General features: G+C 45.1%; 1 protein-coding gene across 5 annotated transcripts in view; it reads right to left on the bottom strand.

Annotated features, from left to right (window-relative positions):
- LOC149345196 (inositol hexakisphosphate kinase 3-like) overlaps nt 1-13,547 on the bottom strand; it is a 45,294-nt gene extending 31,747 nt beyond the window's left edge. The window contains exons 1-3 of one of the 5 annotated variants that reach the window (XM_089546496.1): nt 13,296-13,547; nt 12,935-13,214; nt 7,796-7,884 (exon numbers count right to left, since the gene is read on the bottom strand). Coding sequence is in view for 1 of the 5 variants with exons in the window: in XM_089546494.1 (XP_089402620.1) it covers nt 13,296-13,442 (147 nt within the window). In the remaining 4 variants the exon portion in view is untranslated. The remainder of the gene's footprint in view (nt 1-7,795; nt 7,885-12,934; nt 13,215-13,295) is intronic. The other 4 variants (XM_089546497.1, XM_089546498.1, XM_089546495.1 and 1 more) reach the window with 4 other exon arrangements.
- Nucleotides 13,548-14,341: the final 794 nt, after the last annotated feature.

Here is a 14,341-nt window from a genome sequence, read left to right as displayed (position 1 = left end):
CCTTGTCTGTTCACCTGGTACTAGATGGGAACCACTATACTCTTAGGGCATGTTTTGACAAGGTAGGAATTCCTGTTCCATGCAAACAAAACCATCGCACGAGTTTCAGAAAACTTCAAGAAAAATAACATCATAAAACCAGCAATGCATGCAGAACCCAACCTAGAAACAACGAACACCAAATGCAGTTCCACACCTAGCAACACCACAGCAGTTGAACTATGCGCACTGTTCTGGGATTAAAAAGAATAATGACCTCCAATACGTGCCAGAACACAATGGTTTGGGCAGCCATTCTGCTTCTCCACAAGTGCTCCGAGAATGGCAACAAGAGCTTCCTCCAAAACAATGAGTCAGCCAGCCAGATGCGACAAGTGCAACAGCTGTTGAGGCATGCCGAGGAGTCAGAGCAGTTCCCAGGCGACGCATTTCTCAGGCCAGGCGTCTCAAAACACAAGGCCCCCCCCCCCCCCCCCCCCCCCAGGATTGCAGACTTTGCTGTGGAAGAATGTCGCCCATCCCCCCTCTTCACCCACCGATTTCCTGCAGCAGTAAACAGTGATTGCTCGCTGTTCCACCATCCTTGCCTACGTCAATAGTTGCGCTTTTTGTGAGAAGGGCCTAGGAGCTTTAAATAGGACAGAAAAAAAAAAGAAATTGAAATATTTCGTTTGTAAGTGGCCCACCTTGCTGGAGCTGCAGACTTGTTCAGTTTGACCTTCCTTTGCCCATGTTTTTTTTTCACCCTATTTCACTTCCTTGTATTTACTTTTTATGCCCTGAAGTCCATTCTTTCTTGCTCCTTTCCCTATCTGGCTACTGGCCCTTGGGAGCCGAAAGTTTCGAGGCCCGTGCTTCAAGGCAAAGCCTGCCCTTGTCTCTCAAACTAGCGAGAAAGACAGTGACAGGCAGCTGCGCTGGCGTTTCTTGCAGTGTTTTTAAAGCCATCCATTCCAAGAACCCTTCATCCCGTCTCCTGTTGGCCTGCACTTTTTCCTTCTGCGAGCAATGACAGGATTGCTCCCAATGGTTGCCAGCAGTGGATGTACCATCAGCAACAAATGAAACATGAACGAGACAAAAAAATGACATCATAGCGGGAAAAGCTCGACGCTAGCACAGGTTATTAGTGCGATAGTATTTAGGCTGTCATCTCACAAAGAATTTTCGGGTTCTCTGTCACAAAACATCACTGGTCAAGAGGGTCATGCAATCTCCACCACCACATGGCCACCAGTGGACCAATCATAGGGCACTGCCAAATTTGAAAATCCATCATCATCAGCAGCAGCAGCCTGACTGCACCCACTGCAGGGCAAAGGCCTCTCCCATGTCTCTCCAATTAACCCTGTCCTTCGCCAGTTGCGGCCACTGTATTCCCGCAAATTTCTTAATCTCACCCGCCTACCTAACTTTCTGCCGTCCCCTGCAACGTTTGCCTTCTCTTGGAATCCACTCCGTTACCCTTAAGGACCAGCGGTTATCTTGCCTTCGCATTATGTCAATCAATCAATCAATCACCTTTATTTCCTTTGAGAAGGAGGAGTGCGGGACTAAAAGCTCGGGGAGCTTGACGAGGTCCCGACCCCTTACTGGTTGGCAAACAGCAAGATGACGGCCAGTCATACATAAAAAATAAACAGACAATATCAAGGACACACTAAAAAAAGGCAAACGCAAATGAAACTCAAACAAAAATGCCGGTACAAATCAACAGAAGCTGTCGCGAACAAAATGAAATTATTTTAGTCTTGCAAAAAAACAAGTTGGCAAAAGTGTTTGACGATGTCGTTTTGGTTACAGGTGGGATCAAACTCCACACGGTTTAGTAAATTTAGCAATGAGGGCAACGTGTAAGATAATGATTGTTCATCGTAGGATGTCCTAGGGGTGGGCACGGACCATATATCTTTGTATCTGGTTTGACGATCACTTGTGTTCACCTGTAGTCTTGCAAGACGAATTGCATAATCCATATGAAATTTAACGAAAGCTTTATAGCGTACAATCAACCTATAATTGTATAAACAAAACACAGGAAGAATATCAAACTTTGAAAAAAGAGGCTTCGTGGAGAAAGTGTAATGTACATCAGCAATATAACGCACTGCTCTCTTCTGCAGTAAATGTAGCCTGCGCAAATTGGTCACACCAGTTGTGCCCCACACCATGTTACAGTACTGCATAAGAGATAGCACTAAAGCATTGTAAAGCATAAGTTTCACTTTAGCAGGGATAAAGCGCCGCACACGCGCAATGGCACCAATGGCAGATGACAACTTAGATTGGAGGTAGTCGATATGCTCATTCCAGGTAAGATGCTTTGAAAAATGTACTCCAAGACTATTTACAGAGTCCACCATCTCTAGCTGTTGGGAGCCAAGAAACAAATCCATCTGTTCTGTCAACACTTTGCCTCTAGGCGTATACAAAATTACTTTTGTTTTAGTGGGATTTATTTTCAAACAATTCACCTCAGCCCAGACCTTTAAATCAGCCAGCGTCTTGTTGGCCTTGCTTTCAATATCTTTGCACAAACTGCCTGTAATAAACAGTGTTGTGTCATCAGCATAAGAAATAACCGAAGAATTTTCTGTGCAGTGTACAATGTCATTTACATAGATTAAAAATAAAAGTGGTCCTAAAATGCTTCCTTGCGGCACACCAACATTAACCGGTTTCATTGCAGAAACGACATTGTTGGCATCTACAAATTGCTTTCTGAAAGAAAGGTAAGATTTAAAAAGCGCATGTGCTATTCCCCGCACGCCGTAATTTTCTAATTTGTTGAGAAGGATAGAATGATTGATCAAATCAAATGCCTTAGAGAAATCGATGTATATACCTAATGCCATGTGCTTACGACTGAATGCATCTATAATAATTTCTTTTTGAGTGAGGAGGGCTGTTTCGGTAGAGCGGTGCTGTCGAAAACCATGCTGAAAGTCATGAAGCAGGTTGTGGCGATTAAAAAATGATAGTAATCTTTCGTGCATTATTTTCTCAATACCTTTTGAAAATACTGGAATGATTGAAATCGGCCGATAATTAGTTAGGTCAGTCTTATCACCGCGCTTAAAGACTGGAACAACGCGGGCAATTTGCATTTTCTTAGGGAATACACCCGTAGACAATATTATGTTATAGATATGGGTAAGGACCGGGCTGATAATATCGAGCACGTACTTTACGCACGTACTTTGTGCCCTGCCCAAGCCCATTTCTTCCTCTTGATTTCAACTAGGATGTCATAACCCGCGTTTGTTCCCTCACCCACTCCGCCCTCTTCCGATCTCTTAACTTTACACCTATCATTTTCCTTTCCACAGCTCGCTGCGTTGTCCTTAACTTAAGCTGAACCCTCCTTGTTAACCTCCACGTTTCTGCCCCATAGGTGAGTACCGGTAGGATACAGCTGTTGTATACTTTTCTCTTGAGGGATATTGGTAAACTGCCATTCATGACCTGAGGGAACCTGCCATATGCGCTCCACCCCATTATTATTCTAGTTATTTCACTCTCATGATCCGGACCAGGATCATGAGAAATCCAAGAACCCCCAAAATTTGGATGTTGGCTCACCACAGAAAATGGATTAAGGTGGATTAGGGGCGAATTAGGGTAGATTAGCAGGTCAAATTCCATGCAATAATTCAATGGGACATACTGGAACATTCTAGAAGGTGACCACCCGTGCATGCCATATAGGGGCTATGGAACAGGCTCCAAATGGAGTTTTGGCAGGAATATCAGACACTCCTTGCAGACATCATAGCAGGCAACCTAAATGATATTGTATTTTCTTCTACAAGAAAGTGGTTTACAAGGCCTTCAAGTTTTTCCCTTTGTCTCCTTTTAACATCGGTTTCATTTCTTCTCCTTGAGCTAAAGTGTTAGCGTTTTTAGCGTTGGCATTTCACTTTTCTTGTTCACGTTTCTTTTCTTGCTAATAATACAGTCAGGGAAGCGAAAGAGGGCAGTTCTGTAGCCCCAACGATGACGCAGTAAAGCAGTAGAAGATTTTACAGAAGCAGGCAGGTTCTTTTGGTGTGTCGCATGTGCCCACTGCCTTAACAGTTCTCTTTGCTTGAAACTACCTGAACTTCCTGAAGAAACAACCTGAATCTTCCTTCCTGGTAAAAATCCATTCTGCGGATTTGTAGCCAAAAATGCATCCAGTAGCAGAAAATCCATTAAAAAATTTTCCTGCCCTCAATTCAAACGTCATGTCAAGACTGAGAGGGCTCCTAGTCACTGTTTCGAAATGGCCTAAACCTCCCCATGGCAGGTATCAGGAGCTGCACTTCAGCTAAGAACAGTACATTTTTCCCCGACGTGATAACTCTCTGGAATACCCTGCCTAACGACATAGTTTTATGCGATGATCGCAAATCATTTCGCACAGAACTCGCCAGTCATTTCCACAATGTGTAAGCATTTCATCTGTGTTATCATCAATCATTCATTGACTTTCAACTTTGTTTGCAGCTGCACGTGCGTTTCTTGCTTTTTTCGCATCATCCTACGAATACCTTGATGCTCTTTATTTATTTATTTTTCTTGTCTTTTATAATCTGTAGTGTTTGTATTAATTGTGCCTGCCTTCATCATGCTTGTATTTATCCCAACTGTAGACCCTCCTTATGTAATGCCCTCAGACCTTTAAGGATGAAATAAACGAAATGAAATGACAGTGTGGCCTAGCCTCACAGGTCTACACCGAAAAAAACAGTCTTGCCACACCACAGTATGCTAGCGAGAACAGCCAGTGCTGGCAATACCTGTGTTTCACTTCTTTGGTCCCCTTCCTAGCTTACAAAAGCTCCCTTTGAAAGTAGGGTTTGAGTTGTAAGAATGCAGGCATCTTTCTATACATACCAATTCAATTGGTCATCAGTGGGAACGACAACTGACCAGAATATGCCGTAAGATTGTGCCTCATATTGTTAGAACTGAGCACTGCAATAACAAAAAAATCTGAATTTGTAATTTTAATCTGGCATTGAAAATCGCATAAAGCAAACTGAAGGGCCATCCTGCAGCAAAACCTTACTGTTATCATTATATCCCCCCCCCCCCCCCTCTCCATTAATCAATCTAGTTAAAATACTACCGATCTGTTGTTAAATGCAGTGTTTTGTTTTCTGTCAGGAGTGTTGGACACATTTTATTGTAGTTTATGCTCCCTTCAGTACACCCTTCGATGAAAAGCAACAATCCCTTCGTATTGCCAACGAAATCATTGCAGCTTTTTCGACTAGATGACACTAGATGATACCAGTGCTTTGCATTTCTTGGACGAAGTGGTAACCATGGTCCACTAACATTTTCGTTGATGCGGTATATGTTGTTGCGCCCTAAAAGCTTTGGGTGTGGACATGAAATCGACGCTACTCTATACAAAACCGTCTAATTACTGTTTGCAGGGTGAGATTAATACAAATTTTCGGTATGTCACTTCTGTCGGTGTGTCATCGATGGTTTCCATCATTGGGATACATAAAACTGGCACATACTCCAGTTGAAAAACTCTCAGTAAAAATTTTCTACAGCATTTCTAACAAAATCATTGCAGAATCAAGCATCTTGAACAGAAAGTTTGCTGTGGCATTGAAAAAAAACTGGGTGCTTACAATTCAGTTGTTGGTTCCTTTTGAGAAGAAACCAACCAACCATAGTATGCATGATGCAAGGTCAAAAATGGAGCGGTAAGTCCCCTCCACGAGGTTAGCTACAACTGATGACCACATTCCTTGTGCCTTACTACACACCATACCTCGGCAAAATCACGAGTGCTCACTCAGGCTTACAACACTCATACAAGTTTGGTCAACCTATGGGTTCACTCAGACTCACAGATGCCCAGACACACTCCAACTCAATTCAGCTCACAACTCAACTGGGCTCACTCAGACTTGAATATGCACCAGCCATCTGAGGTCCCCATCAAAACTATCTGAAGGCTAACCTCGAACGAGTTCAAAATCGCACTGTTAGATTCATTCATTCCGCATACTCATACGACATCAGTGTATCGTCTTTGAAAGCTGAAATCAACTAGTCACTTCTTTCCCATCGCCGGCGCAACAGCTAGTCTCTGCCTTTTTCACAAATTCTTCAACAGTTCATTGCATGACGCACCCTACATTGTACGCCGCATGCACATATCTCAACGCACTGGTCATCTGCTACATTATCTGCTACTACATCTGGTACTACATTCTCAGCCTCGTTTTTTGCCCGAGCGGCATCTGACTGGAACGGCCTTCCCCGCCAAGTCGCAGCCATCAGCTGTCCATCAAGATTCTACCAAGAGATAACGCAGCTGATGTCAGATTGAACCTCATGTTATACCTGCAGCCTCTCCCCTCATGTAATACACCTGTATAGGGGTCTTTAAGGAAATAAACTTAACTGAACTGAATGAGCCATCTGGGGTCAACCACTCATTTCGATTCATGAACCATCTAGGCTCACTTACTCATTTCGACTCAAGACTCACCGGGATTCACTCACTCATGAATCATCTGCGCTCATCGCTTATTTAAAGTCACGAGTCATCAGGACTCACTCATTCCGACTCATTCATTAGGGCTCACTCACTCACTCTGACTAATGACTCCCATTAGCATGAGAATGCAATGCGTAATATAGGCTCAAGATATGCAAAATACACATGAAAAGGGACCCCCACCTCCCACACAGACACGGTGAAACTTGGTCAAAGCTTCCAGCACATCCCAGCATGGCTCCTTACCGTACCCGCCTAAACTAAAGACACAAAACACCATCTTCCTTGTTTCCATGAAACGCTCTCCTTAGATCACCACTCACAGGCATCGCCCTCAAGCATCCTTGGACACTGCAGTATACCTTTCCTCCCCTTCACAGTCAGCAAACAAGGAGGGGGAAAAAAAAAACTCTGAGCGCAAACCGTCGTCATGACAGCAGATCGTGATCCGAGCTTTGACTCACGACTTGCATCATGATCTGAATGTGAGCCCAAGTGAGTTGACTAATGAGCGAGTCTGCCAACCCATCCTGCACACTGCCAGATAAGAGAATACCTCCCCCCAACAGATACTGCAAAGTTAATTTGGAGCTTACTACTGATGCCGTAAAGAATTCAATGCATGACTTTACAACTGATTTATAGGAATTTTAACTACAAATGGCAAACAAGTATGCCAACCTTCATGCAATGTTTGAATTCAACAAAAGATACAATAAAATTTTGATTTCATAATGCCTGCTTCAAAACAAATGCAAAACTACTTGTGCAGATCCAAAGCCAAATCAATATCAAGCCTCCATCACTTTTCCAGCAGTCTTCAAAGTACTTTTCATTATATTCCAAGTTCTGTTATCATAATGGTGACATCTGTTACAGTTCTGTTATAGCACTTGCAGTTCATTGCAGGTGCACTATATAAAACAAGATTCAAAAGCCAAGAATGCTCACTTCTACAATGTACGAACTGTCAGGTTAGTTCAGGTGTTCAAAATAATATAGCACAATGACATACAAGACATGGACAGAAGAGGGGAGCACAGAATCAATGTTATTCTGTGCTGACAACAAACAAACATGCAATATGTTCAGCCATGCTGAAAAACTAGATGGGATTTTAAAAATGTGCTCAAAATGTTCAAATAAGAATGGTAAAGAGTGGTTGAGAATGTATATAAACCAAGCAGGCCATATCCTTGAAACCAAGAGAAATTTTTTTTTCCCCAGATTTTTTTTTATGTTTAAACTGAAGATGAAAGTAGACAAAAAGAACAGTGCAATTACCTTGTGCCTTTCTCACTTCCGACCACCTGCAGTGAGCCGTCTTGTCAATCAAAGGCACTCCTTGTTCGGTGCACTACACAAGCTGGAGCCTAGAAGCAAATTCACGGTGTTCACGGCAAAACCTCGATCCTGCAGCCCTCAACTTTCCAGCCCATGCTTTTAGATAAACCTCTTCGCACAACTACGGAAAGGGTAGCTACACACTTGACTTATCAGCAAGATTAACGATACAGGCAGTCGTATTGTGAGCAACAAAGCCTAAATTTTTCCCCATTGGATATGTGCACATGGCCAATCTACCAGCAGAAATGAGAAAGGGGACGAAATAAGCGCTGGTTTGCAACTAAAGTTTATTGAAGTGATCAAGGAATTCACTCCAATAAACTTACAAGTCAGCGCTTGTTTTGTCTCCTTTCTCGTTCCTGTCTTTCACGCTGGCAGATTCACCACAACACCATACCAACTTGCCCAGGTTTATTTCCTTCTGATATGTGCCCACTCCAGAAGACATAAGCGATCCATTTTTTCTACAGCAACCAGGAGCCGAGATGCCATTCTTAAAATTCAGAACACCATTGTTTAACAAGTTTTCTTCTTGAGAAATAGAAGTGATGACAGCAGATTCTGCCCGATGTTGCTGAAGGCCTGGCAAAGCTTCCTCAGAGTTATGCAAAACAGTGTTTTCATTGGCATCAAAAATGGTAAGCAGCTGAAGAAGGTACCTCCTGCTTTGCAACGATTTCCATGCCAGAATGCAACATTTTGCAGACTTAAGCTAGGGACCCGTATGAATTTATTATTGTAGACATAATTATGGGACTCCAGCATCAATCTAGAATGGTTTTGTGGAATTTAACATCCCAAGGCAACTCAGGCTATGAGGGATGCTGTAGTGGAGGGCTCCGGATAATTTCGACCTCCTGGGTTTCTTTAACGTGCACTGACATCGCACAGCACATGGGTCTCCAGCATTTCGCCTCCATCGAAATGCGACCACTGCGGCCAGGATTGAACCAGTCTTTTGGGTCAGCAGCTGAGCACCATAACCACTCAGCCACCGCAGTGTTTTTTTTTTTTTTCCAATGCATCAAGAGGTCTTTCAGTCATAACAAGAAGCAATTTTAGTCTTGCGAACGCGCCTACAATATTACAACCTACGACCTCACCCCCTGAATCACGCTTTTTGCGTTGTGGCTTTGTTCAGTGTTCTAGCATGTGAAAATAGAAATAGTATAGCAATTAAGTGCATCTGCACTTCATAGCTTGACATTTGAACCTAAAGCATCTACTTCATTCCTATTCAAAAACACTGGACTGGCAGCTGTGCACCCCTGTTTACAACAGCCAGCAAGAGTGCCTGAAACAGAATTACTACACAGCATTCTACAGCTCTCCATCACATGCTTGTAAGGCAACACAGCGGCTGGTAAAGAAAAGGACATATACATCCACGCATCCAGGCCTTGGCAGTCCCCTTGCTTGTTGAGGCAGTGATGTAGATGCGGCCCTAACCAAACCTGCTTGTTCCTGAACTATTGTGGGCTTCTTGAAGCAAGGCAGGAAAAAGACATGGTAGTTTTATTTTCCCCAGAAATGTCCTCGATTTTCTAATGGCACAAAATTTAAGTGCAAGCTTCAAATTACTACCACAAGACACCTGCGACAAGTTATGTACTACATGATGATGGCCATCCTCAGACATTAAAAAACTAGCATACGTTCATCAAACCAAACCTTGAATACGCATCAGACATCAGGAACCCATCACAATCATACCTCGCCGCAAACCTTGAAGCCATTCAAAACCGCGCAGCACGATTTATCACCTCGAACTATTCAAGACATTCCAGCGTCACCTCAATGAAAAGAGACCTCGACTTGCCGTCCCTCGCATCACGCCACATCATATCTCGTTTGTGCCTTTTTCACACATTCTATTATCACCCACGGTCCAGACATGAGCTACTAACAACACCACTAAGAAGATCTTCCCGTTTAAGCCACAGCCAGTCTCTAGCACGAATTTCCACCCGCACCCTCGCAATGAGTAGCTCATTTTTCCCTCATGCAATAGTCTTACGGAATTCCTTACCCGAAAACATAGCCGAATGCACAGACAGAAAACAATTCCGTAATAAGCTAAAAGTTCAGACATCCTGAATAGACTGTCCCCTTTGTATTCTTTTGTTACTTAGTTTAGCTGCATTTCTGCGCCTTAGTGTAATTTTGTTTCTCTTGCGCTTGCTTGTTTGCTGTTATTCCACTCAGATGTACTTCTGCATTTTTTACTGTATCTTTTTTTTTGCTTTTGTTGTTGTTTGCCTTCGTTGTATTTTATATCTTTCCCTTCAACTTTTTCCATGTTCAAGAAATGTACATCATGTTAATTCGCCTCCCCCTTATGTAATGCCCTCGGGCCCTTAAGGAGAAAATAAATGAAATGAAATAAAATCCATTTCACAAGTTATTTGCAGCGCTGTGACGACTGCAGCGATCTGAGCCAATCAGAACACTGTGCACTGCAAAAACAATGCTCCTACGCGCCTCTCACCCAGAGACTGGGGACTCCATCCCTGGTTTGGTTTATGGGGGTTATCATCCCAAAGTGACTCAGGCTACAAGAAACGCCGTAGTGGAGGGCTCCAGAAATTTAGACCACCTGGGGTTCTTTAACGAGCACTGACATCACATGCCCGGGAAGGAAAGCGCCAGTGTCCAGATGCTGTGCGCAGGAAACTCAGCTGCCTCGGCGGACACCGCGTTTAAGAATGGCGGCGCACCACTTCGCAGCAAAGCCTCCGCAGTGCTGTGTTCATGCGGACTTTTTCTGCTAATTTAACCAGTGAATGAGACACTCGCTATTCTTTCAAAATCCCAAACTACCTTTTGGTCTCGTGTGAGTGTGCGTGTTTCTCCCTCCGTCTTGTGCTATTCTGCGCAAAGTTTTCTTGAATATGTCGCTACACCAACTGGCCCAACGTTCTACTCCACTACCTTTTCAATTACTGCAATAATGATTGAAAAATAGCCCCAACACTGCTCAAATATTCGAAGGATTATTTGTTGTCTTCCTTGGCCCTGACTGGATGAGAGAGACCTACTTTTCACAGTGATGCAAACCACTTGTGAGATCAAGCATAGGTTATGTTATTAGATTGACGTTTGTAGGTCGTTGTTGCCAGTAGCAGTACATAGGTTGTTATTAAAACTGTCAATATACTGAACTATGGTTATTTCATTTTATCCGAAGTTGTTTTACCATTTTATTTGTACATAAGCTCTGCACCAGATCCCCCTCTCCACTTTTTAAGGATCCTAAGAGATCAATAAATAAAAATGAGGTGTGCACGACTCTCAGAATCAATCTTCACTGGTGAGACAAAGCTGATGCTATGTTTATGACAAAAACTTTTTAAAACTAGTGCCCTCCGACTTTCCTATTTGAGTGAAACAAAGACAACCTGCCCCTTGTCTGTCAATGCCTGCCACAACAAAAGGAAAAGTTGCTGTCAAATCATTATTTTAGTAAACTATTGCAGTTTTTTGTTCCCCCCAGTCAACATATTTCACAGCAGTGTTGAATGGGTGTGCCACGCTCTTTGTTTTGTAAGCAGGGGATGGTGGTGGTGGTGAACTATCTATCAATGCTCCTAGTGCGAGGAAGTTTAGCAGAGCTTGAAAAAATGCACTAAATGCCAAGCAAAGAGTCGAGCAGATTTCTACTCTGGCCTAGCATTACTCCAGAGGACACCCGTAGACATTTCGCTACCTATGCAGGCGGCATTTTCAGTATACACTGGGCCACTGTGAGAAGCTGGGTCAACGTAGTACTCATAGTTGTGCATGCCAGACAGGGGGTTGTGATTTGTGTTGCACAAAGACTAGCCATGCGAGATAAACCAGAATTCCTAGGTTTTCCGTGGACCCAACCACCATTCTTTAGCAAGGGTCACTGTATTGCCAAAATTTAAGCGCCCCTTGGTTCAGCAATGGTCAACAAGCTCCGTCTTTGTGATCAGTGTAGCCTTGGTGAAGTCTTCTTCATGCGCCTTTTCCCATGTTTTTCGGTGTCATTCGGTTTTGCCAAAGTGACATCACAAGTGCACAGCACTTGGTGCACCATGCCGCCTCTTCAGGCAGGTGCAATGTGTGCTTTTGTTACAAGGCTGAAATAAGTCAGAGTCAAAACCTGCTAGCAATCAGCAATGGATGCATCACATGGAAGTGGAGCCAGCGTGCATCTAACCACAGAGCTCGAGAAAGCTGTTCTTGCTGCACCACGATAGTGGCGCACGGTATTAAACGAGTGAATAGAGAAGCCACAGACATGCATGCAAGGTAGCTACACTGATAACTGAGTGGCTCACACTTCCTTTCACGTATTCCGGACGAACAAACGCAAGAAGCCAACATGAAATATATTTGACTCGCTTTTCGTTGAACCTCGAAACCTGTGGAGTTATAGAGGCGCACGTTTTTACTCTGACCGCGAAGACTTGCTGCGTGTAAGAACCTGAAGATGTGCTGCTGGTATAGCAACAGGCAAAGGCGGTACACGAAGCGATGACAGCAAGTAATGAGCTATAAACGCTACACCATACACCGCGCTGGCCAAACACAGAAACAGGCATGCATTATTTAACGAAGCTACCCCGCTTTGGGAATATGCGATGTCAGTGCACGTTAAAGAACCCCAGGTGGTCGAAATTTCCGGAGCCCTTCACTACGGCGTCCCTTGTGGCCTGAGCTGCTTCGGGACGCTAAACCCCAACAAAATCAAACAGAATAAACTTTGCACACATCGACTTGTACGACAGGTTCGTGTGATTCATGGAACTGGAAGCCAGAAATTTCCCACTACATCGGGCAGCCTGGTGCTTGCCACAACATGTCCCTTGGCTGCTGCGCGGGACAGCTGACGAAGGTGACGCAATCGCGCGACACACACACATCCTCCGGCCGATGTCCGTGGACCCTATCTGCGGCGGCGGCGGCTATCATGTGGGCCATCGGCGGGTCAGTGCCACTGGAGCAGCTGAAAGGCAGGCGCCGACGGCCGCTGTGCGCGGGAGACTGATTCCGTCGTGCCTCGCACGAGAGAGACAAGCAGTCGCCAGGGCCGGCGTAACAAATACTCACACGAGCGTGTGGGGGAAGCCTACGCAGCAGACCGCTCGACGCCGCCGGAGCCGCCGTGGAAAAACACCGCGTGACCTGAGGCCTACAGAGCCGATGCTGCTGCTGTGATTTCCAGGAAGAAGTGAGAGGGGCAGCGCGGTACACTTCTTTTATTTCCGTAATCCCCCTGCCAACCAAGAAGGTTTATTGCTCTTTTTTTCTTTACTGCTCGGTTTGCTTGTCTCTCCCGCTCTCGAGGAACCGCTGGTCGCGTTCTGTTCCAGAGAGGCAGAGGCGGCTGCTGCGAAAAAAGAAGCCTCCCACGATCTCCCCACTGCGAGCCCAAGAGTAAAGGAAAACCGCGCCAGAGGTGTCGTCCTACCTTGTCAGCGAAAACTGCAAGCGTAAGTCTCTCTGTCCGCACTGCGTCGAAGAAGCAGGCATCGGCAGCGTCTCCGAGACACCACTGTCGGGCTTTCAAGTAGCGGCACACAATCGCACACAACTCCACCATTCGAGCGCAAATCATGCATAAAACGTCCGCACGGCAACAGCGGCGGCAGCTCAGCTGGCCTGAAGGCTGCGCGGAACGCGAGAGATTTTCCGCAGTAGCTTCTGCCTCCACTGTTCTGCGCATGCCCGGCTGTTGCTGGGTTACCTCTTTCTTGCTGTTTCTCTCTCCATCTCTCTATTCACGGCGCAGCGCGAGGCGCGCGAGTTTTGAACGCCGAACCATTTCACGGCCTGCTTCCTGTAATATTGTCAGGTTCGCTGTTTGCTTATGCTCCCTTTTATATTGTCAGGTTCGCTGTTTGCTTATGCTCCCTTTTATATTGTCAGGTTCGCTGTTTGCTTGGAAGAAACCTGCCATTCGCCAGCGTAGCCGGAGCGATCTTCTGTATTGCGCAAAGGCAAGTTGCAAGAAGCCAGGCAAGGAGGTAGGAAGCAGGCTCTGATCGTGGCGCATGCAGGAAAGTCGAGCCCGGCGGGCAGCATTTCAGTACATATTAGTAAATCATGTCTGTGTAATACAGGCATGCAACTGCTTTTATTGCGAAAGCAATACTACTCGCACTTTCAAGCCTTCGCGTGACCCGGCCGCAGTTACGTTTGACCTTTAGCGGAGTGAATATGAGCGACGAACTCGCTCCTTCAGAACGGCTGCAGTTACGCCGCGCCGAGCACCTGTGGCGCTACTGCCGCTATGACGTCATACCAGCTGTAGATTATGGGCGACCAACTCGCTCCTTCAGAGAGCGCGACTGCAGTTACGGTGTGTGTTTGCCGCGCTGCGCACCTGTGGCGCTACTGCCGCTGTGACGTCATATCAGCTGTAGATTATGTTTTCTTTCTCTCAGTCGCAACAACATCAAAAACAAAATATTAAAAAATTACCGAAGATGCTTTGAGTCGTCGCTCAGCGGCTGC

Source organism: Amblyomma mixtum, chromosome 5 (genome assembly GCF_055824585.1).
Source record: "Amblyomma mixtum isolate Tamu chromosome 5, ASM5582458v1, whole genome shotgun sequence".
In the NCBI taxonomy this organism is placed as follows: domain Eukaryota; kingdom Metazoa; phylum Arthropoda; class Arachnida; order Ixodida; family Ixodidae; genus Amblyomma; species Amblyomma mixtum.
Note: the sequence above shows the minus strand (reverse complement) of the source record. Positions and strands in the feature narration are given on the sequence as shown.